This window comes from Stigmatopora nigra, chromosome 12 (assembly GCF_051989575.1).
Source record: "Stigmatopora nigra isolate UIUO_SnigA chromosome 12, RoL_Snig_1.1, whole genome shotgun sequence".
NCBI lineage: Eukaryota > Metazoa > Chordata > Actinopteri > Syngnathiformes > Syngnathidae > Stigmatopora > Stigmatopora nigra.
In genome coordinates, this window is record NC_135519.1 from 12341947 (window position 1) to 12369866 (window position 27920).

The following is a 27920-nucleotide window of genomic DNA, read 5'->3' on the forward strand; positions in this document are numbered from 1 at the left end:
TGTTATTTTTGACATTAAAAAAAAGGTCTTGTAGCAGATCATAATTTAATATTTTCCCTAAAGGTGATGATATAAAGTCAAAACATCAAAGTCAGTGTTTACCTATACAAAAATATACAATCTAATTCCTTCATCTGCTGTGCTGCTTACTTGCATGTTAAATCAACGTATTATTCAAGTATATTGACATACCTGAATTAAATACAGCCATTGGTAATGGAAATTGGCGAGGCGAATGCTAGCAAGTGGCTAATGACAATTATAATTTCTTAAAAACAGCAACACATTGACTCCAATACAGTAGAATACTTCAAAAAAGTGAAATATTACAATAAAATTCCTTCAAAAGTCCTTCAAATCTTAACTCTATAATATTTTCTTCCTCCCAAAAAGCAAATATGAAAAATCCACACGTGAGCACGATGGTAAATGTGTCCAAACAACTAAACACCGGCCAGCAGCAGAGCTAAAGCTTTTTTGTTTTTTACCTTCTACTTGCATCGCAACTGTTAGGAGACAAAAGTAATCAGCCAGCATCTGCCAGCCTTTCTTGCTGCTCCCTCTTGATTTCTTTTCCTACAACAACAACGTCTTTTTAAGCAACGAAAAACTATTCAATGGTGTTTAGACACCTTAATGGGGCAGATATTTTTTTGTTACCTGTATCTCTCTTTTGTACGCGATGTGGTATTTGGATGGTGTACGATCCTGGAACTCCTGGAAGACCTGGACGTCCTGGATCACCTGGAAACCAAATTTAAAGACTTCTTTAGTGAGTACTGAAACTATACTGTAATACTCCACCCGCACATAATACAACTACATTGAACTGTCTGTCATAAACGTTCAGATTTGAAAGTAATTGAAAAAATATCACGAAATTAAACCGGATCGTACCTTTATCTCCCTTGGGTCCTGGATATCCCTTCTCTCCTCTTGGTCCAGCCAGTCCAGGAGGACCAGGAACAGTTCCGTGATCTGTTCCCAAGAAACAATTAGTCAGTAAAAATAGTTTCTATCGTTTGAATCCTCGGGCGATTCCAGCACTCACTTCTGAAGAAGTCCATGAGGTCAGCCGTGACATTGCCATAGGCCGCAATCACCCGACTATAACCGGGGCTTCCGGGAGGTCCAGGTGGACCTGGAGGTCCTTGGACTGCCCTTACGTGTGTCCTCCAAGGACCTTCCACTAGATAGTCCTGCAGCAGACCTTGGTCTGGTTGAAGGGGGAAGACACTTAGTAGCAGTTGGGGTCTTTTTAATCGAGGTCCAATGGGCTGTACTCACTCTTGATGTAGTCGGAGACTTTCAAGGCGACACTGCTGTAGTCCACGGTGTCATGTAGTTTGCTCACTTCAATCTGGTGTTGCTGGGAGGCCGACTGGGAATCGCTCTGAGCGTGGCTGCCATGTCTTTGGACATAACCCGGCTCTCCACGTTCTCCCTTGAGGCCCCTCGGACCTGGGGGACCTTGTGGTCCGGTCAAGGCGCGTCTGATGCTGTCAGCTGATCAAAAACACCAACACCAATGTTTAAGACGGACAATATCCATCAAAGTGAGGCAACGGGAGACTTACTGGTCAAGTAGTCGTGAACTTCGGAACGGATGCTCTCCCGAGGGAATGTTCCGCTGTATGTAACGGTGCTGCCGGAGCCGGGTGGGCCTTGTGGGCCTGGGGGTCCGGGAGGGCCTTGGAGACCTCTGAAGCTAGAGCCTGTTGACATTGGGATTTGAACACAGTTTAGGGACTCTCAAAGTTGGACAGTCTATTCAGTCTATTCTCACCTTGCAAGTAACGTTGAAGCTCGTCCAAGCTGTATCCACGACCACCCGCCCCCAATACGGTGGCAGTGGACACCCCCGGCGGTCCCTGAGGACCAGGGGATCCCGGTTGGCCGGGACTACCTGGAGGACCCGGAGGACCTTGGTGCACGGAGGAAGCCATCCAAGTACGGAACTCTGGATCTACGCAAGAACAAAAACATTGGTGGAGTCCATGTTCTGACTCAGATGAAAGACAAAGTGGATTCTGTTTTACTTCTAATCAGCGCCGAGTAATCGATTGAAACCGTCGAGTAGCTTGAGCCGCCCGCCCCGCCCGATCCTGGAGTCCCGGGGAGTCCTGGTGGGCCAGGAGGTCCCCTTGCAATTCCTCTGTCTGTCAAACAACAGAAACAGTTACTCAACCACACGTAACGAGTCACAGTTTAGATCTTGAACTTACCGTTCATTATGTTGAAGACGTATGTTGCTACCTCCTCAATAGTGTAAATATTTGATAGCTCTCCTGATCTTCCAGGTGGACCAGGCGGTCCTTGAGGACCTGGCGATGCAGACAGGTATCTCCTCACTTCGTCTCCTAGATAATTTAGAAAGACGGAAAAACTTAATGTTCAGCCAAAAGCTGTCTCTCCTCTCAATCCCTATAAATGTGATGGAATACTAAGTATGACAAAAAAAACTTATACTTACTCTGGAGCATGGCAATGAGACCACTAATGGTCAAGGCCCCTCCTGGTCCAGCAGGACCAGGAGGTCCTGGAAGACCTGTAACACCGATGCTAATACCCGAGCTAGAGCCGGAACCTGAAGAAAAGACAAAAAAAGTTATACAAACTTCTTTCTTGGTATAAACTAAATAAATAACCAAAACCTTACGTTGCAAGTAGGCTACAATTCGAGCAGAGATCTCATCTATGGAACCTGAAAGAGTTCCTGGTTGTCCAGGAGGCCCAGGTGGACCTGGAGGTCCTGGAACGCCAGACTGTCTGCTTCTTGCTGCAAAAAGATATTTTAAAATTCTCAAAAACTGATTTTATGGAGGATCTTTAAGGTTCTGAGGGGAACTTACATAGGTACTCCGTCACGTATTGACGCATTTCGGTGGAGGAAGAGAAAGAACCGGGTTGGCCGGGAGGTCCTGGAGGACCTGGAGGCCCTGCAGTAACTGAGAAATACAAAAAAATCCCACATTATTTTGTAACTCTAGCACAATGAAATCCTTTTTAGAAGGATAGACAATCTACCTCGAGAAGAACTGGAAATTCCAGGAGTTCCTGTGTCACCTTCAAAGCAGAATTAACAACCCCCATTGGATGTACTATATTTCAAGATGATCTTTTATGCTCCATATGATCTACTACCTTTGACTCCCTGAGGTCCTGGAAGCCCAGGAGGCCCTGGTGGTCCTGGAGGTCCTTGAACTCGGTGCTCTCCGGTATAGGTGGACACTGCAACAGGGGAGAGAAAACCTGGTTCACCAGACTGAAGCCATCATTATTGCCAAAAAAAATGGGTTAGAAATGTTTCTGACCTCGCTCAAGACTTCCTGGTCTTCCTGGCAAACCGGGTTCACCTGAAAAATCAAAGTCAATTCATTAACAAGCATATGATGATTACTTCAATCCTCCATTTTCTTTTTTAAAGACTGACCTTGGTAGCCTCTCGGTCCTGGAGAACCTAAAAACCAATGGAAAGTTAACTAAAAATACAATAGATCCGAAATTTCGAGGCCATGGAGTGTCATTTACCTGTGGATCCTTTTTGTCCAGAAGGCCCAGGTGGTCCTGGCGGTCCAGTATAGAAAGTTCCTGATTATGAAAATAGTTGCATTCAAAAAGTGAATCCAAAAAGGTGGAGGTGTACGAATCCAAATGATGATTTCATACCAGAACTGGACATGACAGCTGAATCTCCTTTGTCACCTTTCGGTCCGGGTCTTCCATAACCTGGAGAGACGCAGAGATGATTACAAATCCAAGTCCAAGTTTGTACTTTCTAAAAACTAGTAGCTCTTACAAACCTGGAGGTCCGGGTGGCCCAGGTGGACCTGGTGGGCCGGGTAAAGATGATACACCACCAGAAGCAAACTGCCCTGAATCAGAAATTAGAAAGAAAGTTGCTATTAATTTATATATTGGTGTTATAATATACTGTATGTTGTCTCTCAGAAAATACTCTGCCTTCTCTCATACTTCCTTAAGGTTGACATAGTGACAATATGTTTCGGCAGTGAATATGTAAAAGAGAATATGTGATCCAGACAAGAAAATATTGCTCACTTTCAGCGACACTGGAGCTGAAACTCTCAGACGTCCTAACAGTGGATCCCGATTCTCCTCTGTCACCTTTCAAACCTGCCAAATCCAAAAAAGTAGACGTTGAAGATAACGCGTAATACTTCCAAACACTATTTTTACACTTACCTCGAGGACCAGCGGGGCCACTGGGACCTGAAGAAGAATTCATCACAAAAGATAGTCATTTTTTAACCAAGGCATGTCACAAGATGTCCTAACACATTTGAGCCCATTTCGTAGGCCAAAAATGTTGACAATTTTTGCAAAAAAGCTGAAAAATTGAGGTCATTCCAACAAAAATCATCAAAATTATTGGCCTACGAAATGGGGTCAAACATTTTGGAACACCCTGTATTATTATGACATTATAATTTCACTACCTGATACTCCTTGAGGTCCACGAGGCCCAGGTGGTCCGGGGATATGGACGGTGGCAGCACCAGCTGGAAAACAAGAAAAATTGTAAAAAGTATTAGTAAGTATCCAATAAAAAACAAATCAGGTGAATAGTTTTATATAAGCTATTTACCTGCATTAATAATTCTTCCAGCATCCCCTGTATCACCTGCAATTAAATATATATATGATAGATATAGAACAGACTTGGAAAAAATATGCAGCATTTTTTATTTTTTTACTGGATATGTACCTTTAAGGCCTGGTTGCCCTGGATTGCCTGGTAGTCCTTAAAGAATTAAAAAAAACGGTGATTTCACATTCAAATTGATCTTTTTTTATAACGATAAGCATTATAAGTATTATCCATTGTAATTTTTCTAAAAAGTATTAGAGTACCTGGTGGTCCAGCATCTCCTGGCGGTCCAGCTGCACCTCGAAGTCCAGGGTGACCAGGACTTCCCAGATCACCTGTGGGAAAATACAATTTCGGTCTCATTTAGCTCACTTTTTAATAGAAAACATGCTGAAAAATGATTTTTAAAAAATATATTGTTGTAGATTTTGATTTATAAGAAAGAGTACGTTGCACCAGAATGCAAAAATTTACCTCGAGAGCCTTTTGAACCATCTTGTCCTGATAATGACAATACAGGAAAACATTTTAAACAAATCATTTCATTCAAATACACGACAACAACAAGAATACATTTATATTTTTACCCACCTGCGGATCCTTTGGGTCCCATTTCGCCATTTGGTCCAGGGATACCAGGTATTCCACGATCACCTGACCATTTAAAGTTATATTTTAATGAGTATTATTAAGATTTTTGACTCTCCGGCTTTTTACCTTTAAGTCCTGGTGAGCCTGCTTCGCCACGGAAACCTTGAGGACCTGGTTGAACAAATATAAATCAATAAAAAAAAGTGGTTTTTAACGGCCTGCAGGTGGCCTCAAAGCAACAACAAAATTAAAGTGGAAGGGAAGGACAGTAAAAACGTGGAGGTAAGACTGGAGTGAGGGCACAGGCGGGCCTAGAGGATAGGGAAGCAAGGCAATTTATTAGGGCCCCAGCCAATAAAGGGGCACCCAAGGATCAGTCCAAAATGTACTCGGATGTGCCAAGAAGCATTGGTGGACTTGGTGGCAGAATCTATTTGAAAGTGTAGACATCAAGAGGAAGGCAAAAAGGACGAAAAATCGTGAGATTCAGAAACGTGGTGTGGCAAGACTTGGTGATACGAGAAGTTAAAGCAGAAGATGCAAAAGAAAGACAAAGAAAGAAGAATCTTGTTTAAGATGGAGGACGAGGAGGAGGAAGAAGCTCACCTGGTGCTCCAAGGAGCCCAGAAGCACCTGGAGTGAATAATCAATGTAGGATTAAACTAAATGATGTCGATGAAAAATGGGATACTAATAAACGACTTGGACGATGGTCTCACCTTTTTGACCTGGGGGTCCAGGTTCCCCAGAATGACCTTCCAGAACAAAAGTAAACAAACACTAAAGATTGGCTTCTTCTGCTTGGCTCACTACTACTACAGTCCAAGTACTCATGCCTATGTATAAGACAGAACGTACCTTTTTCACCTTTGGAACCAAATCCTGGTTCTCCCCTGGGTCCAGCAGGTCCTTCTCGTCCTCTTAAACCAGTAGGACCTTCTAGTCCATGTTCACCTGCATACATGTGTTGATAATTACCCACTTTTAAAAAAATAGTGCGGTACAATGTACTTGTATGTTGTGAGTCCACAAACCATGTCCTCCTTTCTGTCCCTTTGGACCTTGAGGACCCTCGTGACCAATAGGACCAGGAGCACCTGAGGACAGAATATTTGCTATTAGTCATCTTATAATTCAGTTTTAAAATTCAAGTCATTCCTCACCTTGAAATCCGGGTTGACCTGTGTCACCTGTGGTGAAGAAACAAACACAAATGGTTTGTTTTAAGACTTTTGTACTTGAATGTGTGCCTTGGGGCCTCGTAACTGTCAGGCACCCATAAGGCAGCCGCCATTGTTTTATTATACTAGCAAAGGTAAGCCATAAACAAGTCACCTTTAGGTCCTGGCAATCCTCTTTCTCCTTGCATGGTAGCTGTTATAAAAGCTGGAAAACAAAGTTGGGTTAAAATAAAATACAGGCCATAGGAGCTTGTAAGAAAGACATTTTTATGAGGTCTGTTACCTTGGAATGCCTGCGACTGCATTTCCCCTCTCACCATCCGCTGGATGGCTACATGAAGGGCGGCGGCGTCCACATAACCTCCGGTCCCGCTGGTCCAGAAGCCCTGACCGCCACTTTGGATCACACTGGAAGTGTGGCTGGTCGTGTGGCTTGAGGAGGAGTGGCTGCCACCACTACCTCCGCTGCCCGAGGCGCCACCGAAGGCTCCGGCACCGGCATTGGAGCCCGTTCCACTGGTACCAGCGCCGGCAATTGAGCCCGTTCCACTTGTACCCGCACCGGCAATGGAGCCTGTTCCGCTGGTACCACCAGCACCTGCACCACCAGCGATAATAATGGTAGTACGGTCCGAACTGGAGCCTCCAGCTAAGCCAGTCCCTGTTCCACCATTTGCGCCGCTTCCAATAGCTCCATTAGTACCAATCACGGTACCGCTAGCTCCAGCACCGCCGGCACTAGTACCACCGCCTCCAGCAACACCCACACTGGCATCAGCGGCACCACCGGCGACAACACCCATGCCACCAGTGTCACCGGCACCCCCAGTTCCTCCAGCAGCGGCACCCGCACCCCCAGCAGAAGCACCCCCAGCGCCAACAGCGACGCCGATTTGCGTTCCGGAACTAGAGTCCGAGCCTCCTCCTCCGCCAAAAACGAATATGTCCGGGCCAGATTTGCCGCCGCCGCCAGCCGCAAAGGCGTTGTCGCCAATCGCCACAAGACGACTGGTTCGAGCAGCGATGATGGTCGACTCGCTCTCCAGAGTGTCCACGCGGTTTTTCAGCTTTCTCATGTCTTCAGCTAAAAAAGCACAATATTTATTGTTTATCATTAGTTTAGTTAACATCTCAGAATTGTTAATTTTTGATGGATTAATTAATTGATATGAAAATTACTCAGATGGTGCATAACTAGTTTACAGCATGGTTTTACAACAAAAACAATGCAATTCTGCTAATTTAACCCCACACCAAAAATACATTTTGGATCGCAATAACTACTTTTTCACAAAAAAATGTGTACATTTTGTACAAAAACATTTCACCAAAAGCGACTTACCGAGTGCAATGAGTCCAAAGAGGAGTCCGAGGAGGAGCAAGAAGAGGAGCAAGAACGCCAGCAACCACTTCCACCACGAGCAACAATCGCCAAAGCAGCAGCACCAACCACCTCCACAAGCTCCCCCTTTTTTACGGAGCTCTTCGGAAAGACAAAAAAAAATCATTAAGGCAAGGTACCTCGCACAGAAACTAGTCTTAATTGAAGATATTTTTGAATGATTTAAAACACTTACGTGCATGTGTGCCTTGATCTTTCATCAAAACTCCCGAAGATCCATCTGTGGAGCGAATTTATCGTAAGTTTCAGGAATGAGCGCCAACCTAAACATGGTTTTCTACTCACAGTAGGCGTTTCCCGTTGCCGCTTTGAGCTGAGCGCCGTCCACGTAGCCGGTAACCAGCTTCTCTTTCTGGATGGAGTCGCCCGAGAGGGAACCTGGAGCGTGAAAAGATATTGACGAATGAAGTTGAAGATGGGGTCACATGGTGAGCCTGACCTCCTACGGTCCTGCTGAACTGCTTGCCGCTGTCTTTGGCCAAAATCAGCGTCTCCGTGTCCCTGGCGTTGTCCTTGTCGGAATTCACGAACATGTAGTCCTTGTAAGCGTCTTCGTTCTGGGATCGAGTTGCTGGAGGACAGTCGGAAGACAAGATTAAGCAGCGTGTAGTGGATTTTTCGGACTATAAGTCGCGCTGGCCAACGAAAACACGATGAAAAGCCGAAAAAAAGTATTAGTCGCAATTTTGGTCGCAAATTTTGGGGAGGAAACCAAGAATGTTAGAATAAAATTGAGATCAATAAGGCCAAATAGGCATTTGTTAAAATAACAGTTTTTTCAGATAGGTATAGCCTTAAAAAGTAAATAGGTCAGAGGAAAACAAAGTCACTGTTAAGCAAGTCCAGCCAAATTATGAACAATAAATTCCATTCCAAGACTTAAACAGCTATCCAGTAAAAAAAAAAAGTGCTAATCTAACCCACTCGGGGGAGCTAGAGCATCTTACTTGCAGAGACTCCAGTACCAAGGACAGCCCCGCCCACACCAGACGCATTTTTGTGAACTCCATAACCTGTCAAAAAACAAACAAGTCTCTCAATTTACACAATCATTTTTCTTAACATTTTCTCAAAGTACGTACTTGTCATGTTGGCATTGGCGCCACTCGTCGTGATGGCAGCTCCAGAAGAGGGGGCCAAATTATTCTGAAAGCCGTAAACTGGAACCAACAAAAAACAGGTTTTAAGAAAGATGAACATCATTCATACAAAACACAAATAAACAAAAAAACTTGAGCTTACCTGACAAAGAATTTGCGCCCAGGCCAATTGGCGTAGCGCCCCCCGACATGTTATTGGCGCCGGCCCGGTAAGCGTAACCGCTACCGGCGCCGGTCGTCACGGCGGCGGTCCCGGCGGCGGAAGGCAAGGTGGCGCTGGACCATGGAAAACCGGGAAGAGGCGCGTCCGAGTCGTACTCTGTGGACCTGATGGCGCCGTCGTGGATCCCCGATTTCTGGCTGATGCTGTACTGGGACGACTGCACGCCGCCGTCGTAATGGCCCGACCTCAAACTTCCGCCATAGTGGGACGATACAACGCCGCCGCCATCGTAGTGGCCGGATCGGAGGCTGCCGTTGTAGTGGGTGGCGACGGGAACGGCGTGCTGTGTCAGGGATCTGACTCCCGTGTCGTAGTGTCCGACTTTGGCGCCGCCGTTGTACTGTCCAGTCCACACGCCGGTGTCGTAGGAGATGGATCTGACGCCGGCGCCGTACTGGCCCGATCGGGCGGCGGTTTCGTAAGTGACCCCCCTGACGCCGATATCCGACCTGCCGGCGTCGCTGTAGTGGCCCGATTTGAGACTGCCTTCGTAATGGCTGCTTTTAGCGCCCGTGTCAAATTGGCCTGGCCTGAGCAAACCGGCGGAAGAGTCCACGGCGTGGAAGCCGTCCGATCTGTTGCCGGGGCCAATTGTGATCACTGCAAAAGAGAAAAACAAACAAAATATGTCAGTCTTTGCATTGTCAGGAGTGACTAATTTTCTACAGTAATACCTCACTTATCACGGTTCATAGGTTAAAGGTGAATAATCCCAATGTATAGGTTTTTATGGTGTCTATTTAATATTATTTGGACTTTTCAAAACATCTCTGGGCTATTATTTAACTCCCAAAAGTAGACAATGGCTCCTAGTGACCAGTAAAAACATTGAGAGGTTCATATTATTGTGGTACATCATAAACTTTTCAAGTATATTTGACGAATTCGTAATTGATCGTAAAAGTTGCGAGGTATTACTGTAAGAGTAAAGTAAAGTCTCAAATACCAGACTGTGAGGCCCGCGAGGTCACCGAGATGGTCTGGGTCTCCACACTGGCCTTTTTGGGGTTTCCCGAAATGGCCGACGTGCTGGAGGCTCGAACTGGGCTGGAACTGCTAGAGCGAACCTTCAGCAGCTTCTTCACGTCATCCAGCTCCGCCCCTAAGCACCAAAAAACAAAAAAAAAGCAGTGAATAATCAAGTTTCCGTGCCATTCAAACCCATAGACGATTTTTTTTGTATTTTTCCAGACTATAAGTCGCAATTTTTTGGGGCGTGGGGGCTATAATTAACTAAAAACGGTTGTTAACATATGCCTATTTAGCCTGCAGTTCTCCAATTTCCTATTGTTACTTTGTTGTTGGTTTTTGACCAAATAAAGAAATGTGCGATTTAATTATATATTTTTTTCCTATTCATTGTGCATCGTTGGTGCGACTTATAGTCTGAAAAATACAGCATAAATATTTCTTTTAAATGACAAAAACTCCTTCATATTGTGATTTTAACACCAAAGCTTCTGTCTCATATGTGCAAACTATAATATTATAAACTAAAAATGTAAAAAAGACCATTTTTTGGCTGCTGTTTGACCAAATACAGCAGGGGGCGTACATCAGTAAAGCACGCACGTGGTGAACAGTGACTCACTTGTGCCACGGCCTCCGCCAAATCTGCCCCAGAAGAAAAAGCCACAATGGAGCCTAACCAAATGCCAGATTGGACGCCGCCACGTGTTTGTCATATTTGACATCAAACACACACGTGATATTGTTCTTTGAGGAGTTCTGATTGAAGCAGATTTTCAAAAGAAGTCTGCCACGAGGTCCTTTTCGCCAAATAAAGATGCTTTGTTTTGCTTAAAGGCGACTTACATAAGGAAGAAAAAGATAAAATGGACTTACATCTGCCAGCTGAGGGAGAGGCGCTCTGCAGTCGAGCCCGGATTTCGCTTTCTGGCCGGCGTGAAGGCAAATCCATGTTATGGTTAGATGGAAAGACGTCAATGTTGCGGAATGGGAGAGTTGGCTTACCTCGGCTGTCGCTTCTTCCTCTGCTGTGGCCTGGGAAGGGCAAAAAAACAAAATATAAGTGAGAATCTTGTTGCAAATTATGGTTTTAAAATGACTAAAAATTGGATTTTACAAAGGATCTAAAAATAATGGACATTTTTCATTCATTGTCAAAGCACTAAATGCTTCTGATGGTATTTTTTTGTTGAGTGGATTGGTTCGATTTCTTACATAAAAGCTGATTTTATTTTATATTAAAAAAAATACTTAACAGTAATAATGGAAGCCATAAACAAAGCTTTGTTTCATTTTCTAAACCATTTCAATGTTATTATCATCATGTGATTTACTTCTAATGTAATTTATTGGTAGAAAATCCTATATAAATCATTATTAATTATAGTTTTAAAAGAGAACAACAATATAATTGTTAATTAAGACCTACAATTTGGATGCAGTAGGCCTGAATTGTTTACAAAATGTTATTTTGTGGCCCAAACAACCAAATTATAATCCCTATCTTTTTGTGTTTGTGTTTTTAAATCACCAAAATATAGTCACTTGCACTAAACAGTGTTTTTTTTTTAAAAAAGTAGTGATTAAGTCCTATTTACCAACATACAAGTTGTCACTTACAATAAATTCCATAGTCTTTGCGGGAGAATTCCGGGGAGGAATTAGCACTGGAGCTTCCTGAAAAACACAAAATCACACTGTCTTTAACGGGTTTCCTCACACCCGTTTGAGGCGACCGCTCACCTTCGTAACCTCCGGAACGTCCGGAGCCCACGTGCTTCCCTTCAGAGGAGACGGCGGAGACCCCTTGCGTTCTCTTGCTGCCAGCCGAAGAGCTGACCGTGTAGCCGCCGCCTCCTCCACCGCCGCCGTAACTTTCAGCATCCAAGTATCCAGCCACGCCGTTGCCCGTCCCTATGGAGTCTCCTCCCATGTAAACCCCCGAGGATGAGCTGTAGCCACCACTGCTGACCCCCATCGACGCTGTAAGGAAAGTGTGACAGACTAGGGTTAGTTCGCAGGCCACTTTAACGTCAACTTGATTTCACGTGGGCAATTTTGGATATAATATTTAGATTTTTTTTAATAAATGGATTAAAAGAACTGGATTAAAAGCCCTGAATATTCTGTTTTTTATAGATCTAAACCAATGTTTATTTTAGTTTTTTTTTTTTATATACTTTTAGATTTTACTCAATGATTTTTGGACTTAAAAACATAGGAAAAAAATGATTAAAAAGTGACAATTATTGATTTCAAAGGGGGAAAATCAGGAAATGTAATATACATCTATACTCTTCATTTGAATGTGATTCTAAAACAGAAAGTCAGCACTCATTTACTTTCCCGGGCCACACAAAACGATGCAACGTGCCAGATTTGGCCCCCGGGCCACCACTTTAACACATGCTATAAGGACATGGTGAAGAAGAAAAAAATTCCCCCCAAAAAATCAGCTTTCCAATGACGAAATATCCCTTTTAAAACCACTCTAAGTGAAATTTTCCCTTTTTCAATAGGAATTTCAGCCCAACTTCCAACACTATCAAGTCAACTACTGCCCATTTCTCCATTTCTAATAGTTTGCAGCTGCAAACATTTAACGTCAGACTCGGAATGGACGACCAAGCCTGAACTTTTCCCTACTTTCCTCTCACGGGGGTGATTGGAGACTCACATGAAGAGAAGTAAGTGGTGGTGCTCTTCTGGGTTAAGATGTTCTTCTCCAAGGAGGTTCCACCTCCTCCTCCTCCTCCTCCACTCGTGCTAGCCATGATCCTATGAGTCGATCCCTCTAGCAACCAGAAGACACACACGGCAAAACAAGCGAGAGGCCATGACTCATCGGGCACTTCCCCTCCAAACTGCACGCTTGTAATTACTGCGTTCCGCCTTGACTCGGACATCAACAATTAAAGTAGGACGGAGACACTCACTTGGAGGGAGGGACGTCAGTTTATCCGTGGATGTCGACGACTCCGTTGCAACTGTTAAAAGACAAAAAAATGATGATTAGATGGTGAAAAATTCAGTAATGTCAACGTCCGTCCAGGCAAGAGAGGGTGCCGGATGATTATTAAACCCCAATTTGTGAGAGTGAGAGGAGTTTTGCGACTTTTAATGAGGCTAAAAGCTATTAAAGGTGGTGGTGGTTTGTTTTGCTTTGCTTGAATGGAATGTTTTGAGTTTCCAAGAAAAAGGAAAAGTGCCCCGTCAGGGAGTTTTGACACGAGAAGGGTTGGCTGGCATTGTTTTAATTCTGTAAAGCAATAAACGGAATTGTTACCGTGTGGAGCTTTGCTTTATGTTTATCGAGCAAAGAAAAGTATTTTTTTTTGTCATGATTTATTTTTAATAAATTAATAGGTGTGTGATAGGGTGGCATTTTAGAATCTCCTTTGATCAGAAATGTGCTTTTTGATAAGGTTCATATGACTCATAACTCATGAGATAGCTGTTATTTTATTTTGCCAAACTCACTGGAACTGTCCAATAAATCACAAATACTACATTCCTCTGAAATATCAATGATGGGATGCAATATTACAGTATGTATGGTGTATCTAATTTTCAATTGTATCCGAAACCAAGAAAAAACATAACGTTAAAACAACAATATCAAAATGGATGACAATATTCTAAATAGGCCTCTTTTTAACATAACCTAAAACCACCTAAAAAAATAACAAGCAGTCAAAGACTATAAGTTGGAATTTAGCATTAATTCTAGGCCTAAAACTATGACAAAAGTACAACTTATAGTCCTGCAAATACAACAACAACATTGTTTACTTCGGAGTATCCCATGTCGAAGAGAATATTACTTATTTCCTGAAAGTAACCATTAATCAAACAAACAACAATATTAAAATGGCTAACAATATTCTAAATAGCCATCTTTTTAACATAACCTAAAATAACCCCCCCCCCCAAAAAAAAACATTACCTATCAGAAATTTAAAAAAAACACTAAGTTGCAATTGAGTCTTAACTGTAGGCCTAAAACTATGACAAAAGTGCAACTTATAGTCCTGCAAATACAGCACAACATTGTTTACTTTGGAGTATCCCATGTCTAAGAGCGTATTACTTATTTCCTGAAAATGACCATTAATCATACTGATGATCATACCAAGGAAGAGTTGTTTAACGTCATCCCTAGTGTCGACCCTCCCCCCCGTGCCCCCCACTGTTGGCCCTTCTCCTCCCCCGGCAGACTTTTATGGACTTCTCGGCTTGAACGTCAGGCCCACAAACCAACAGCGAACATAGTTGAGCTATTTAAGAGTTTGGCAACAACCCCGCCAACAGGACTCCCGAGATGCCGAGGCTATTCGTTAACTCCGCCGCGTCTTTTGCACTGTCTTTTCTCTCCCCTTTTTCCCTTTTAAGCACTTTGTGATTATTTTTAGAGGTGACACATTAAGAAAAGTAGTGGTCTGACTTTATGCACGCACTTGAGTTTTATCGCCAGACGGGACTTGAAGGGGTCACGTGTTGATTATTAAAGACATTGCTATGTGCAAAGATGGCCAGAAGGTTTTGAATGTGGGACCCGGGCTAGCGTGGGTGGGCAGATATTTGAAAGGTGAGACTTTGGAGAAGTACAAGGGACGCCAAAGTGACAGACTGCGGGGACAAAAGAGCAACAGAAAGGATGGCAGTGGCGTGGAATGGAAAGTTAACTCTAAACTGACCCCAGAGGCTTATGGGTGTCGGTAGAGGGGGCGGGGCTCAAGGAGTTCCAGAGATTGCGGTCAAGCTTTGCGGAATTGGGTTTCAATATGTGGAAGACTGTTAAAATTTGGTGAACATTAAACAGGTTAACCGCGAGCTTGTTCGTATTGGTTAAAGCAAGGGTGTCAAACTCGGGTTGGTTAATGTCAACTTGATTTCATGTGGGCTGGACCATTTTAGATAGAATATTTAGATTTTTTTTTTTATATAAATGGATTAAAAGAACTGGATTAAAAGCCCTGAATATTCAGTTTTTTTATAGATCTAAAACAATGTTTATTTTAGCTTTTTTTCCATAGATTTTTAGATTTTACAAAAGGATTTTTGAACTAAAACAGAAAAAATGGATTAAAAAATGACAATTCTTGATTTAAAAGGGGGAAAATCAGGAAATTTAATATACATCTATGCTCTTTATTTTAATTTTAGCCTAAAACAGAAAGTCGGCACTCATCATTTACTTTCCCAGGCCACAAAAAACGATGCAGCGGGCCAGATTTGGCCCCCGGGCCGCCACTTTGACACAGGATGGGTTAACAGTTAATGCTATACGACTGCAAATATCATTCTTGCTATGTAAATTTGCTCTGGATTTTTTCCATCAAAATACTAGAAAAATAATAGAAAAAAATGTCACAAGATTGATTAAATTGACTTGATTACAGATTCAAGTTGACATCAGACGCCAACAATAAAACCTTTTAGAATGCCTGTAATTTAAAAGGAGGCCAGGATGGAGACTCTGGACTACCAAAAGTATTTTTCCTATCTTTAAGTCTGCAAGCATACATTAAAGTCATGCTTCCAGGGCAACCGTGTTTAGTTTTAGGGGCCAAAAAAGCCACGTGCCAGCTTGTAAAAGCCTAAAATGTCAAGGGTGTGCAAAGCAAAATCTTTAAAAAGGACAAACCCTTGTTCTTTACAGATAAACATGTCTACACTTTTACTTTTTTCAACACAATAAACAACAGGTTTCGTGATAAAACTAACAAACAAGCCACCAAAGCCTCAAAGGCAGTATTATTATACCTAACAAAAGCACAATTGGTCAAATGCACACTATACAAGTACTTCACCACACCCTTTTGGATACTATTTAATATATTTTCCAAAACTTTTACTCTCATTTCCTTAAACTCCCATCAACATTTTTTTAACCTCAAATGCTGACCAGACATTTAAAGAATCCACATCCTAAATTCCTTTAAGTCACCCAGTAGCCAGTAGTGTCATTTCACCTCATAACCTGGAAATATAAATAACATAGCTTGATGTCAAACTAAGTAGTGTAGGAGGAGAGGGATTTAGTACTGGAATATATTTAGGAGAGATGTAAATAGACCCCCTAAAGGAGCCTGTAAAATTATCCCCAGATCATGGTAACAGACTAATTTTAACATGTGGGGAAAAGGACAAAATATAAGAATGAAAAGATAACACAGAAAAAAGTTAATGTGCATTGTGGGTTCAATTCACAACAAATGGAAACTTTAGTATGATCAACACTTAACTAGAATTAAAAGAAGCCAAAATGAGTACTTTAAGGTACTTCCAGTTTTTTGTGTAGATTACCTCCAGTCAACGAAGTGAATCAATTCCCCTCCGCCGCGTGAAGATCCTTCGGGGAGGGGGGCAGCGCCGGGATGGTCCTAAAAAAAAGTCCTCTCCACTCCTTGTTGTGACTTTTTTTTTGTTGCTCGAATAAAGTCGCGAGCGAGATTTGCGGCCGCGCCCCTCGACTCCGTTTGGCAGGCAGGTGTCGCGTCTAAGAGCTCCAAAGTCCCACTCCCGAAATGGACACGTGAACGCGTCCGTCTGCAAAGTTGAAAACACTGAGTGAAAATGAAAACTCCTCCTGCGGCTCTTTGGCCACAACTGCTCCCCAAATGTTTTTTTTTTCTAAAGGAGTGGGTGGGAACCTTTTTTTCCCTCTATCTTTTATTACTGTGGAGGCAATTGTGTGCAAGAAGAAGTCCTTTTTGCAGCAGCTGGCTCACATCTGCTGCATAACTTGAACAATAATTTGGCATGCAGTTTGAGCCACTGCTACTACTGTACTATATACTTTATTTACTTTTACTTTTAAAGTAGTTTGAAGATGGCACTCAAGCACTGCATGATGGATAATAAGATTTTTCTCATGAACAATGGTTTGCTTGTGAGATCTTAACTATATAATTACACGGTATATAGTAAAAGACACTTATAAATAGTTACTTTGTGAATACTGAAAGAAGAGATAAACTTAATTATGAGACCAGCAGAAGGCATTTTTTAAACATATTTTAAATCATGAGGTTAAAAACTGCTATCCAAATGCTTTATTTTATATATTCTAGAGATGAATGCTCAAATTTACTGTCTAAAAAAAACTTGGTTGAAAACTTAAAAAACTGCTAACCAAAAGTTGTTCAATCATCTCATTTAAATCAGTTTGTACTAAATATTGTCTATTTTATGTTTTACATGAAAAAGTACATATTTTTTTTACTCCTAAAATGTAAATAAAGCTCAGAGTAATGGAGCAGTGGGTAATATATTATTCATATCCAAACAAAAGAGCCAACCAATTGCAAAAATAATACGTCTATGGTTAAAATAATTACTTTAGAGCCAAGAGCGAAGCTCAGGGTGGTCCTGAGGGGCAAGGGCACACCTAGGCCCCCATGCAATCAGAGGCTAAAACCAACGTAAGATGATCCATATGGCGATAATATAGTATTTAAGTGTTAAAATAGATTCACCGGCAACTCCCTTACACCTCTCCACTTGCCCTTTGATTATCATTTAACCCGATTTTTCATATTTTCCACCCTAGCTGCCTTGAATTTTGAGAAATATTCAATCTATTTGAGCTGTCTGGGGGTCAGGGGGTCACATGGACATCTGTCACCATCACATTGATCTTTCTATTCGTTCAAGTGGGTTTCTTCTTTCAAAGTTCGACCTATTCCAACGGTACGACAGCGCATTCTTCATCTCTCCAGCAGGGAGCCATTAGCGCCGGTGGGATCCCCGAGCCACCACGCCCATGAGCATGACTCACGGCGAGCGTGACTCGGTTCTGCGCCACTGATGGAAAACAAATGGCGCTGAGGACAGTGAGAAGTTGAGGGAGGGACGTGAATCAAGGGGGGGTTAAATTCTACTCACATCCATGTGCAAGCCAAAGCTAACGGAAAGGGAGCGGCACGACCAAAATGGGCAGAATTCCACGGGAATTTATGGGAAAAAATAAGTTGGGGAAATGTCGGAAGTGTCTTTTTTTACAGACATTTTTATATCCAACTTGTTTGTACATACCTGATAAAACATAACGAGGAGATTTACTTGAATAAACATATTCAAGTCCAAAGGTTGCATACCAGGGAATGATTACTTCATTATTGCACATTTTTGCAGGAGGATGCATAAACATTGATGAGGCGTCTTGGGAATACTTGGAATATAATTACCTCCATTTCTAGCCAGGCGTTGGTAGACGGCGACTAAAGTTTTGAAGTGATTGCCAAAGCACTTCTGGATCTTGGATAGATGAAGATAATGTCCAGTGGAGCTAAAAAATAAATAGAAAAATGAAATAAAGGGCTCAAATTACAACCATCATGATATAGACTAACTGAAATATCTTTTATATCAAATTAAAAATGTTCCAACAATTTCACTGACCTTTAACCTCCACAAATAAATAAAATCTCAAAAAGTAGCAGAAAATGTAAGTAGGCCCCCAAAAGCGTTACAAAAGCAGGGAATGAAAATGTGACAAATTTTACTAAAAAATAATGCACGAATATAACCTTACTAGCTAAATTATGCAATATGAAAGGGGAATATTTATATACACACTTCCGTAATTCTATAAAATGAGAAAAACAAGTCATCTTGATATTGTCTAACTTTGTTCCACACAATCATCAGATTTTATTAATGTGCTATTTCCACATATTGAATTCCTTCCTCAAGATCTGATAGAAAGATCAAGCAAGTAACCCAGCCAAAAGACTGACTGCTCCATTTTCTACACGACAATAAAGATTGTTCATTATCCTAATGAGGAACAGGAATCTCTCCAGCAACTTATCGGAAGGGCCAAGTGACCCGCACACCAAGATGAGAGCATCACTCACTCACCACCACGCTTTATAATTAGAACGGATCCCATCACTCATAACTGTGGCTTATTTCCACACATACTTGTGCCACAGTCTGGTGAAAGCCCCTCCTCTTATTTTCGTTACAAACATCAAATATTGTTGCAGTCTATTCTGTTTCTGTTATTGTTGTTGTTGCTACAGCTCATTTCACACTTTCCGGTGAAATGTTGCTGGCAAATCAGCCAGACGGATGAAAACAAGAGCTTCTCTGTGCCAAGATGAGGCCTTTCTAGATTTTAACTGCATCTCGGGGTCACGCTCAAATCTCATGTGATACGATTGTGTAAAAAAAAAGGGAAAAAACGCCCAAAATGGCATAAGGCCCAACCCTATTATGGCCCTGGATAACCCATGCAGACTTGATATACATAAATCTTCATTTTTTGGGTGGTTATGAGACACACACACACACACATACACACCTGTGTTGGATGAAAAGCTGGCAGTCTTACTCAAATCTCACATGGATTCTAGATTCTTTACAGGCACACCTTTGCATCACTTTGGCTGAAAAAGTGCAAACCGGTGCCTGCAAGTCAAAGTAGAAATGTTAGCTGATTCATGAGCACGAGCCACAAAGTTGAATCAGACAATATGTGAAAATGCAGAAGTAGGCACGGGGTGATTGGATGGCATAAAAATGGAGGTTTTGCAATAGTGGTGAATCAACTGAGGGGAAGTGTTGAATCACTTTGTGATTCCCCCCTAGAAACTAAATGGTTACTAAAGAAATAGTCTGATAACACCATGCAAGTTATGTAAAATGATCTTAGCTTGCTGTTAACTTAAATTTTAGGGAGAGATACGTCAGTGGTAGAAAAATATTAGAAGAGGCCTAGGAGAGAGTTTAGGAGCATTTTTTTAGCAATATTAGTAGTCAATGTGATTAAGTGATTATTCATGTTGACTAACTATTCTGTTGACTACTTATTTATTAAATTATTTATCATTATATGTTGTTATTTGTGCACTTACCTGCAATGTTGTTGTTGTTTGTGCATGTCGTGGTGAAATTTAAATCTCATTATATACTTGTTTCATGACAATAAATGCCTGCAACTTAAGACTACAATACCCATGATCCTCCCCTGGCAAGCCTCCCCAACTCTGCACCAATCACAGGCTTCGGAGGGCTTCTTGAATAAAACACGGAAATGCAAACTTAGTAATGTTTATCCGCTAACACGTAAGCCTACAAATAAAACTAAAATAACATAAATCGTACTTCGGAGGGTCTACATTTTTATCTTTTTAGGCCTCATGGATCTCACCCCGAAAACTGTCAAATCACAATCTAAATCCCTATATGATTCCCCGTCGATTCCGCATGGATCCACAGAAACGGTAAATCAAACGCATTAATCTCTGCTAATTCTCTTCAATTGCCGATCGATCAACAAACATTATTATATATTACGCAGTTTACTTACAGTTTTGTGGGGAAAACTTGACTTAAACTTGAGTGATGATGTCCGCGTTATTGACCAAATGTGGTCATCGTCATCCAGTCTGATTTCCGCGTCTTCCTTCACCGACGCACCTGAATCGAATGATCCGGAACCGTTAGCTATTTTATTCAGATGTGGCAGAAATGGCAGGAAATCTCGATCGGAGTGGAAAAACGGATTTAGTTAAACAGATTGGACATCTACCACATTCAAAGGCCAAAGTACATTCCAATAAATACCTTTTTTCCTACCGTTAGGTTTATCAATATTATAAATGTACCTTCTTGTCTCCACAGCCTCATCAGAAGCTAAGCACCTCCCTTAAAGAGCGTCTAAAACGAACACGACGTTCCTTCACGTCGCCCTTCTCCGTGGCCAAGCGCCTCTGCGTGGATGAGGACGACAACGACCACCAACTTTCTACCATTTCCCAAAATACGCACCATGACGGCGATGTTGAACAAAATATTTCCAGACCGGCACAAACACATCCCGAAGACTTGACCCGTCGACGGGACCAACTCAACCGGGACGTGAAGGACAAGACGGAGACCTTACGTCGTCTGAGGATGGTGAAGATGTACAGGAGCAAGGTGGGTAACCAGATCCGGTAATGGAACGACAATGGGATGGAAACTCTTCTTTTTGTTATCCTATTCCAGAATAACTTGGAACAGCTTCAGACCTTAATCGACAAATGGCGGAATTGCGCCCAGCAGGCCCTTTACGAGCTCCAATCCGCCATTCCGGTGGATGGACGCAAAGCCAGCATGTCCCAGTTTATCGACTTCTTGGGCCTGGATGAGAATATTCTACACTTTAACCGGGCAGAAGACGATTTTTCTCCTTAAATGTGCTCCTCCATGAATTAGAAGAGAAAAAACTATTTATTTCAGTCGTTCATGAACTGAGAGTAGTTGGAGTTCGAATATGCCAAGTTCTTTATTCCATGTTAAGTTATTATCAAGGCAAATGTTGATTTAAAATAAATGTAAAGAAAACCTGGTGGCCCGATGAAGCTTCACTTGTATTTAATCTGCGTAAGAGAAGGAACGTTCCTCATTTTGAGACGTTGCATCTCGTTGCTGAGGAACGCCAACTTCTCCATCTGGTAGGCGGCTGTATCCTTCAAACGTTGTACCAGCAAGACCTCCTGGTAGCGTTGTTCCGTGTTCATCGCCTCGTTTTCCTCCGTGGCTATGAAAAAGGTAGTTGAGGAATGGTCTGGTTGGATGAATCGCCATGTGAGATGGATGTAGTTACCCGAGGCTTCGTAGATGTGTCGCATCTGGGACACGGTCACGTGCATGTCCTCGACTTGCTTATCCAAAGCTTCGTTCTTCTTTTCTCTGTAGCCCACTTGGATTTGGAGGTGGCGGATTTTTTGCTTGCGGTATTTCACATCCTTTTGATAATTCTTTAAAATTGAGTAGAAAGAAAGCATACAAGCAAATTAAAGGTTATACATCGTAATACACTTTAGAGTTATTGTGATAAAACACAAGTGTCAAAGTGGCGGCCCGGGGGCCAGATCTGGCCCGCTGCATGATTTTGTGCGGTCCGGGAAAGTCAATCATGAGTGCCGACTTTCTGTTTTAGGATCAAAATAAAATGAAGAGTATAGATGTATATTACATATCCTGATTTTCCCCCTTTTAAATCAATAATTGTCATTTTTTGTAGTTTTTTTCTGTGTTTTTAGTTCAAAAATAATTTTGTAAAATCTAAAACCATATTTTAAAAAGCTCAAATAAACATTTTTTTAGATCTATTAAAAAACAGGGCTTTTAATGCAGTTATTTTGATCCATTTACAAAAAGTAAAAAATCTAAAATGGTCCGGCCCACATAAAATGGAGTTTGAGGCGAGGTGGCCTTATGTTAGTTACCCTTTGTTGCAAAGACTGAGTCTCCTTCATTGATACGGCCTGCTTGCATACACGATGGTCACCATCAGCCTTGAGATACTGTTCAAAAAGGAAGAAAGAACAAAAAAGTGTACAGGGAGCACAGGTCAAACATTCCGTTGAGGTGGCGATGCATAAACAACAGTGCGATAAACATTACGAGGCCACTTGGTGGACTCGATTGTATTCAAAGGTTTGAATTGGCAGCGCTTCAGGAGTTGTGAACAATGGCAGGAAACCAGAGAACCACCTGAGGGCCTCGCCAAAGTAAATGCGTTCTCATGCAAAGTCATGGCAGGTTAAAAATAAGAGCAAGACGGGTGACTCATGGGATTTTCGGAGCTTCTGTTTATTCTCCAAGCTTTTCACTCCTTGTTGGGAGGAGTGTCTCCCTGTGGTGGCTTAGGGTCTTTAACTTGTCTATTTGCTTTTTTAAATGATGATAAAGAAGGTTGTCATGATTTATCATCTTATAAATCATTTGATGGCTGCTTTAAAATGATATAGCTACCAATATCAAAGTTATGGAGACATTTATTGTCCTACAATAGTATAGTCATATCACTATCTGCACTTGCCAATTAAAACAATAAAAATGGAAAAAAAATGGTAAATGTTGTGCCTAATTGTTAGCCCCATTTATTTTAATTGGGATATATAACTATATAATGGTGATATCAAAAAATGTTTTTAACTTAAATACAATTTAAAAAAAATATTAGGATACTTATTACTACTTAATACTAAATTAAAATATCCTAATAAGGTAGCATTTATAAAATAATGGGGAAAATGGCCTTCATAAAAGTTGTCCCTAATTGTAGGCCCCATTCATTTTAATTGGGATATATAACCATATAAAATGGTGATAGCCAAAAATATATATATATATTTTAAGTCTCCCAATATCCTAATAAGGAAACATATTTAAAAAAAATGAAAAGATGGTCTCCATTAAAGTTGTGCCTAATTGTAAGCCCCATTCATTTTAATGGGGATATATAACCATATAATGGTGATATCCAAAAAATATTTTTAAAATTGTTTTAAAGTATCCTAATATCCTAATATGGGAGCATATATAAAGATGGATGATCAGGATTTTTGGAGGTTATTGACATCAAACCTTTTGTTTTATACACCCACTTCTTTGTGGTCCTCCGTGAGCCGCAATTTCTGGATGTCCCGTTCCTTATTCTTCAAGTCCTCGATCTGCATCCTCCTCATGGTGTTGTCCCACTCCACCTGAATGATCCCCTTACGGAAGTCTTTGGTCTGCACCATGGTGGCTATTTTTTGTTCACCAAGGTTCTGATGAAAAAAAAATAAAAAATGAATAAAAATAGCAAAGGGGGAAAGGTGAGGATGTGATCTAACCTGAATGGTGTTGTTGAGTTCCTCTACTCTGCTCCTGTGGAGAAGAATGGAATTTCTGTAATCGGGGATAAGATCCGTGTTGGCCACCTCTACTTGGCCTTGCTTGAGCAGGAACTGGACTGGGATGTCAGTCAGGAAGTTTTGTTTTTCTTCACGTAGGCTGTGGGGCGCCAACACACAAAAAACAATATGGTTAAATCCGTACGACTGATTGAAAAGTCCAGTTTTCTGAGACGAAATTATTACTTTTCGAGTTCCTCCTCAATTTGTTTAATGTCCTCCTCGGCGGCTTGGTCCTCTTCTCCCATTTTCTGCAAGCTGGTCATCATCTCGGCCAGAGTGACTGCTGTCGTTTTGATCTGCACAAATTCGATAGCAATGTCGGTGCTCGGACTTTTGGTCGCCGGTCTTTTGGTCGCCATTTAAATGGTGACAGAGAGTAAGTACTGTTGAGAACAGCTCTAAAAATGATATTCATCAGAGAGAGTTTAATATCTATGTACTGTTTGATATCTAAGTACTGTTTAATATCAAAGTACTGTTTAATATCTAAGTACTGTTTAATATTGAAGTACTGTTTAATATCTAAGTACTGTTTAATGTCTAAGTACTGTTTAATATCCAAGTACTGTTTAATATCCAAGTACTGTTTAATATCTAAGTACTGTTTAATATCTAAGTACTGTTTAATATCTAAGTACTGTTTAATATCTAAGTACTGTGTAATATCTAAGTACTGTTTAATATCTAGGTACTGTTTAATATCTAAGTACTGTTTAATGTCTAAGCCAGGATCATCATAGTTCCCTGTAGTAATGCCAATGGCGGCTAACATGTTCATTGTTCTTACCTTATGTTCAGTGTCTACTTTTGTTCTGCGGATTTGGCAAAATTTCTCCCAGACCGGCTGGTTCAATCCATCCGGCATGTTCCTGTGAGAGTCCAACTCGTCCATAGCGTTCTTCTTGTGACCTCTAAAAGCAAATAAAAACATTTTAAACCAGAAAGCGCTTGTATTTTCAAAATAAAATGCTAAAAAAGGGACCCACCTCGGTCTTCGCTTGAATAATTTATACAGCTGGTCGACGTGGGCTTTGTGTAAATTACTGAACTCCTTCCGGAAGTCTTTGTCCTGGTTCTAGGGGGATGTTAGATAGTGTTCATGAGGATAACAATTTCTACCAAAAAGATGTCCGCTAACTTACTTTGTCATCTGCGATGATGTTTTCATGGCTTTCCTGGAACTCCGCGCATTCGTTTTCAAACTTCCGCAGGCCTTCCTCCATTTTTTTCTTAGAATTGAGCGAGTAATGGAGAATATCAAAGAAAAAAATAGAAGAAAATGCCACAAATTTAGCAAGACTGAAATTTTAAAAATAAATCACCGATAAGGCGCAATGAATGACACATTTTAATTTTGTTTACATATATAAAGCACACTGGACTATAAGGAGCCTTGTCTATTTTGGAGAAATTGTAAGACTTTTAAGTGCGCCTTATAGTTGTAAAAATACTTTTTGGACTCACCTTCTGCGCGGCCATTGCCTTCAGTTTTTGCACAAGTTCCATTTCTTCATTTTTGAGGACCTTTTCCATGAGAATGGAATAATTAAGAGTTTTAATCTTCAGTTCTTCCTGTAATGTACATAAAGGTCCATTAAAAGTGAATAAAGGTGGCTTATTTCATCACCAATGTTGGATTTTTAACTTTTAGCCAAATTTGCCGTCATTGACAAACTACTCACCTGACATATTGCCATATCCGACTTAATTTTCCTCTCAAAAAGTTTCTTCAAACCATCATCAAAGCGCTCGGTGGCTTCTTTAGTATTTTTCTGAAGACCTTTAATTTCATTTTCCAGCAACTATAAAAAAAATCATCCAAAATGGCTCACTCATTTTAAAATAAAAAGGGAAACTGCTTCCATCACCTTTCTATACTTATCCTTCTCTGCATTCATTTCTTTGACATTCTTTTCAAATTCTTTGAATTGCTTTTTCTCTTCGTCGGTCCACTCGTTGTTGGGTTTGCCCTGAACGAAATCCGGCTCGGGTACTTCCTATGGAGCGATAGGTTATTTCCAGTTTAATTCTGGCGAGTAATTTGGGCTAACATACCGCTTTCAACAGGCTTTCTTTCTTCACTTCCAGGACGCCATCCATCATGTCATCCAAGGCCCTTTCTCGCACATTATCACTCTAAAAGACACAGATAAAGCATCTCCTTTACTTTGTGTAATTTAGAGCCGCCAGCACTCCATCACACTGGTCAGTCTGGGTGTCGGAGCCAAAAAGAAGTTGGAAACGGGCAGAAACGGGAGCTAAAAAACAAAGGCCCGTTTATTTTGGCGGTGTACCTTGGCAGCCAGGCGCTTTTGCTCCTCGATTCTTTTCCTTTCTTCTTCTTTTTCCTCTTCTGGGGTCAGGTACTTTTCAGCTTTGATCTGGAAAAGTCAGATTAGGGTCGTTTTGCTTTTTGGGGGTGACGTGGAGTGGTTGAGACGGGTCACCTCAGAGTCTTTTACGACGAATACCCTTTCGGGGACCTCCCGGTCGTTGAGGTCGGGCTCCCACAGTTCTTCGTCGACCTCCAGTTCATCCAAGAGCTCTTTGACTTGTTTGTTTCTTTCTTTGACGCGGTTGATCTCCTGTAATTTTTGCTTGTATACCTTATCAAACTGGGTGTTGAGAGCCACCTTGATTTTGTAGATGACGTCCTGCGGGAGGGTAAAAAAGGCCCAAGGGTGTCAATTTTTGGCCCACTTATTTAGTATTTTGTTCCTTAGTTTAGTATCCACACATCAATTTAGCATACATTTTCAAAAAATATATTATTATTATTATTATTATTTAATGTTTTATTTTTTAAGTCAATGAGAGAACACATTGTTTTAGTATAAAAACATGTAAAGCATGTGTCAAAGTGGCGGCCCGGGGGCCAAATTTGGCCCGCCGCATCATTTTGTGTGGCCCGGGAAAGTCAATGATGACTTTCTGTTTTAGGATCAAATTAAAATGAAGAGTATAGATGTATATTAAATTTCCTGATTTTCCCCCTTTTAAATCAATAATTGTAACTTTTCATCCATTTCTTCTGTGTTTTTAGTTCAAAAATAATTTTGTAAAATCTAAAAATATATTTAAAAAAAGCTAAAATAAACATTGTTTTAGAACTATAAAAAAAATGAATATATATAATACACCTGAAGAAGAACAATCTGGTTCATCTTCTGCTCCGTGGTATGCAGGGTAAACTGATCATAAAGGTAAGGATGGACCACGCCGAGCTCAGCGGAATAGCTACTCGCTACGCTGCTCTGTGTCTCGGACAAATCCTCATCTTCTTCCTGCAGCACAAAGTTTCATTCCAACTTTTCACAATAGGTGACACTCACAAAAACATCAAATATATCAGATGAGGTTTTACTTACAGCCAGTTCGTCCGTCCTCGTATTTATAACTCTTTGAAGGGCGTCCAGCTCCAACTGCGGTCGCTCTTTGAGGGAGTAGTTTGTCACCTCATGCTCCGTATGGAAGGCCTGTCAGTCATCAGCACCTCCATGTTAGCGCCATTCCACGGAGTCGGCTCATGGACCAATTTCCAACCTTCACAGCTCTGTCTTTGACTTTCAGAGAATCCCAGCAGTCCCTCTTGATGACATCACGCATGTATCTTCGCTCCAAAATCTCCATCTCGATTCGATCCCTCACCTGCAATCAAGGATGGCATTAAAAATACAACAGAAATGAATATTTATGGTCGGGCGTTACCTTGGAAACTTCTTGCTCCATCACGGCGTCGTGCATCTTCTGCCTCTGGTCATCCACGTTAAACTCCTTGAGCTCAAGTTGCTCTATTTCAGGAACTATCTCGTTTTCTTTGATCATCTCTTGGATCTGACCAAAGGGAATCTTTATATTCACCAATGCTATATTTTTTTTAATCTTAACTAGAGGTTTCTACTCACGGTGCTGCGAATCTCGTTCATTCTGACCAGCAGTTTTTCCCTGGTTTCCAAATGATATTCATCTACTTCACCCTGTTAAAAAAAAAAAAAACAGACAGAAACAGAGCACCAGTTAATCAGTAATTGCGAAATAGTGGCCACAACAGACAGGAATATACGTTTTACCCCATTTTCCGATGGCGGTTTATTAATGTTATCCATAATGGACTGAGCCGTTTCACCAGGGCCTAGAAGGCCTGTAGGAAAATACAA

At 41.3% G+C, this 27920-nt stretch overlaps 3 protein-coding genes across 4 annotated transcripts; 1 reads left to right on the plus strand and 2 right to left on the minus strand.

Moving 5' to 3' along the window:
• Positions 1-28: 28 nt before the first annotated feature.
• On the minus strand, positions 29-20517 carry col17a1b (collagen, type XVII, alpha 1b). The gene is made up of 53 exons (XM_077729135.1): positions 20400-20517; positions 19392-19498; positions 18271-18371; positions 16388-16630; positions 13015-13065; positions 12756-12872; positions 11822-12061; positions 11699-11755; positions 11084-11113; positions 10955-11005; positions 10056-10211; positions 9029-9709; positions 8869-8946; positions 8734-8799; positions 8226-8357; positions 8072-8164; positions 7962-8006; positions 7727-7867; positions 6668-7468; positions 6539-6589; positions 6367-6393; positions 6238-6300; positions 6062-6157; positions 5923-5958; positions 5810-5836; positions 5330-5374; positions 5204-5266; positions 5087-5113; positions 4876-4947; positions 4730-4765; positions 4610-4645; positions 4461-4523; positions 4207-4233; positions 4063-4137; positions 3804-3875; positions 3670-3729; positions 3532-3591; positions 3434-3460; positions 3315-3356; positions 3145-3231; positions 3028-3066; positions 2853-2948; positions 2660-2779; positions 2474-2587; positions 2226-2360; positions 2040-2159; positions 1787-1966; positions 1578-1715; positions 1288-1506; positions 1052-1216; positions 898-978; positions 661-744; positions 29-576 (listed from the first exon to the last, which is right to left on the minus strand). Exons 6-53 carry the CDS (start codon positions 12850-12852, stop codon positions 527-529), a joined length of 5301 nt encoding a protein of 1766 aa, XP_077585261.1. The 5' UTR covers positions 12853-12872; positions 13015-13065; positions 16388-16630; positions 18271-18371; positions 19392-19498; positions 20400-20517; the 3' UTR covers positions 29-526.
• sfr1 (SWI5-dependent homologous recombination repair protein 1) lies at positions 20112-21425 on the plus strand. 2 transcript variants are annotated; one of them, XM_077729133.1, is made up of 3 exons: positions 20112-20313; positions 20714-21010; positions 21080-21425. In XM_077729133.1, exons 1-3 carry the CDS (start codon positions 20230-20232, stop codon positions 21266-21268), a joined length of 570 nt encoding a protein of 189 aa, XP_077585259.1. In that variant the 5' UTR covers positions 20112-20229; the 3' UTR covers positions 21269-21425. The 2 variants fall into 2 exon arrangements, with proteins under 2 accessions (XP_077585259.1, XP_077585260.1); XM_077729134.1 differs by lacking the exon at positions 20112-20313 and adding an exon at positions 20434-20638.
• cfap43 (cilia and flagella associated protein 43) lies at positions 21335-27903 on the minus strand. The gene is made up of 20 exons (XM_077729132.1): positions 27834-27903; positions 27669-27740; positions 27472-27597; positions 27307-27411; positions 27132-27239; positions 26904-27047; positions 26211-26417; positions 26058-26144; positions 25819-25899; positions 25632-25760; positions 25446-25565; positions 25228-25335; positions 24906-24992; positions 24551-24838; positions 23947-24059; positions 23701-23860; positions 23470-23634; positions 22306-22383; positions 21681-21834; positions 21335-21614 (listed from the first exon to the last, which is right to left on the minus strand). The coding sequence occupies exons 1-20, from the start codon at positions 27867-27869 to the stop codon at positions 21439-21441; spliced, it is 2544 nt and encodes an 847-aa protein (XP_077585258.1). The 5' UTR covers positions 27870-27903; the 3' UTR covers positions 21335-21438.
• Positions 27904-27920: the final 17 nt, after the last annotated feature.

Coding starts and splice junctions, on each gene's coding strand:
- col17a1b (XM_077729135.1), bottom strand. CDS start 12,852: ATGGCTAGCACGAGTGGAGGAGGAGGAGGAGGAGGTGGAACCTCCTTG. Junction 8,947..9,028: donor GGGCGCAAATTCTTTGTCAG/GTAAGCTCAAGT, acceptor TGTTGGTTCCAG/TTTACGGCTTTCAGAATAAT. Junction 6,301..6,366: donor AGGTCAACCCGGATTTCAAG/GTGAGGAATGAC, acceptor TTCTGTCCTCAG/GTGCTCCTGGTCCTATTGGT.
- sfr1 (XM_077729133.1), top strand. CDS start 20,230: ATGGATCTCACCCCGAAAACTGTCAAATCACAATCTAAATCCCTATAT. Junction 20,314..20,713: donor CGCATGGATCCACAGAAACG/GTAAATCAAACG, acceptor TTGTCTCCACAG/CCTCATCAGAAGCTAAGCAC. Junction 21,011..21,079: donor TGAAGATGTACAGGAGCAAG/GTGGGTAACCAG, acceptor ATCCTATTCCAG/AATAACTTGGAACAGCTTCA.
- cfap43 (XM_077729132.1), bottom strand. CDS start 27,869: ATGGATAACATTAATAAACCGCCATCGGAAAATGGG. Junction 24,060..24,550: donor AAGTAGACACTGAACATAAG/GTAAGAACAATG, acceptor GAATTTGTGCAG/ATCAAAACGACAGCAGTCAC. Junction 23,635..23,700: donor AACTCAACAACACCATTCAG/GTTAGATCACAT, acceptor TTTTTTCATCAG/AACCTTGGTGAACAAAAAAT.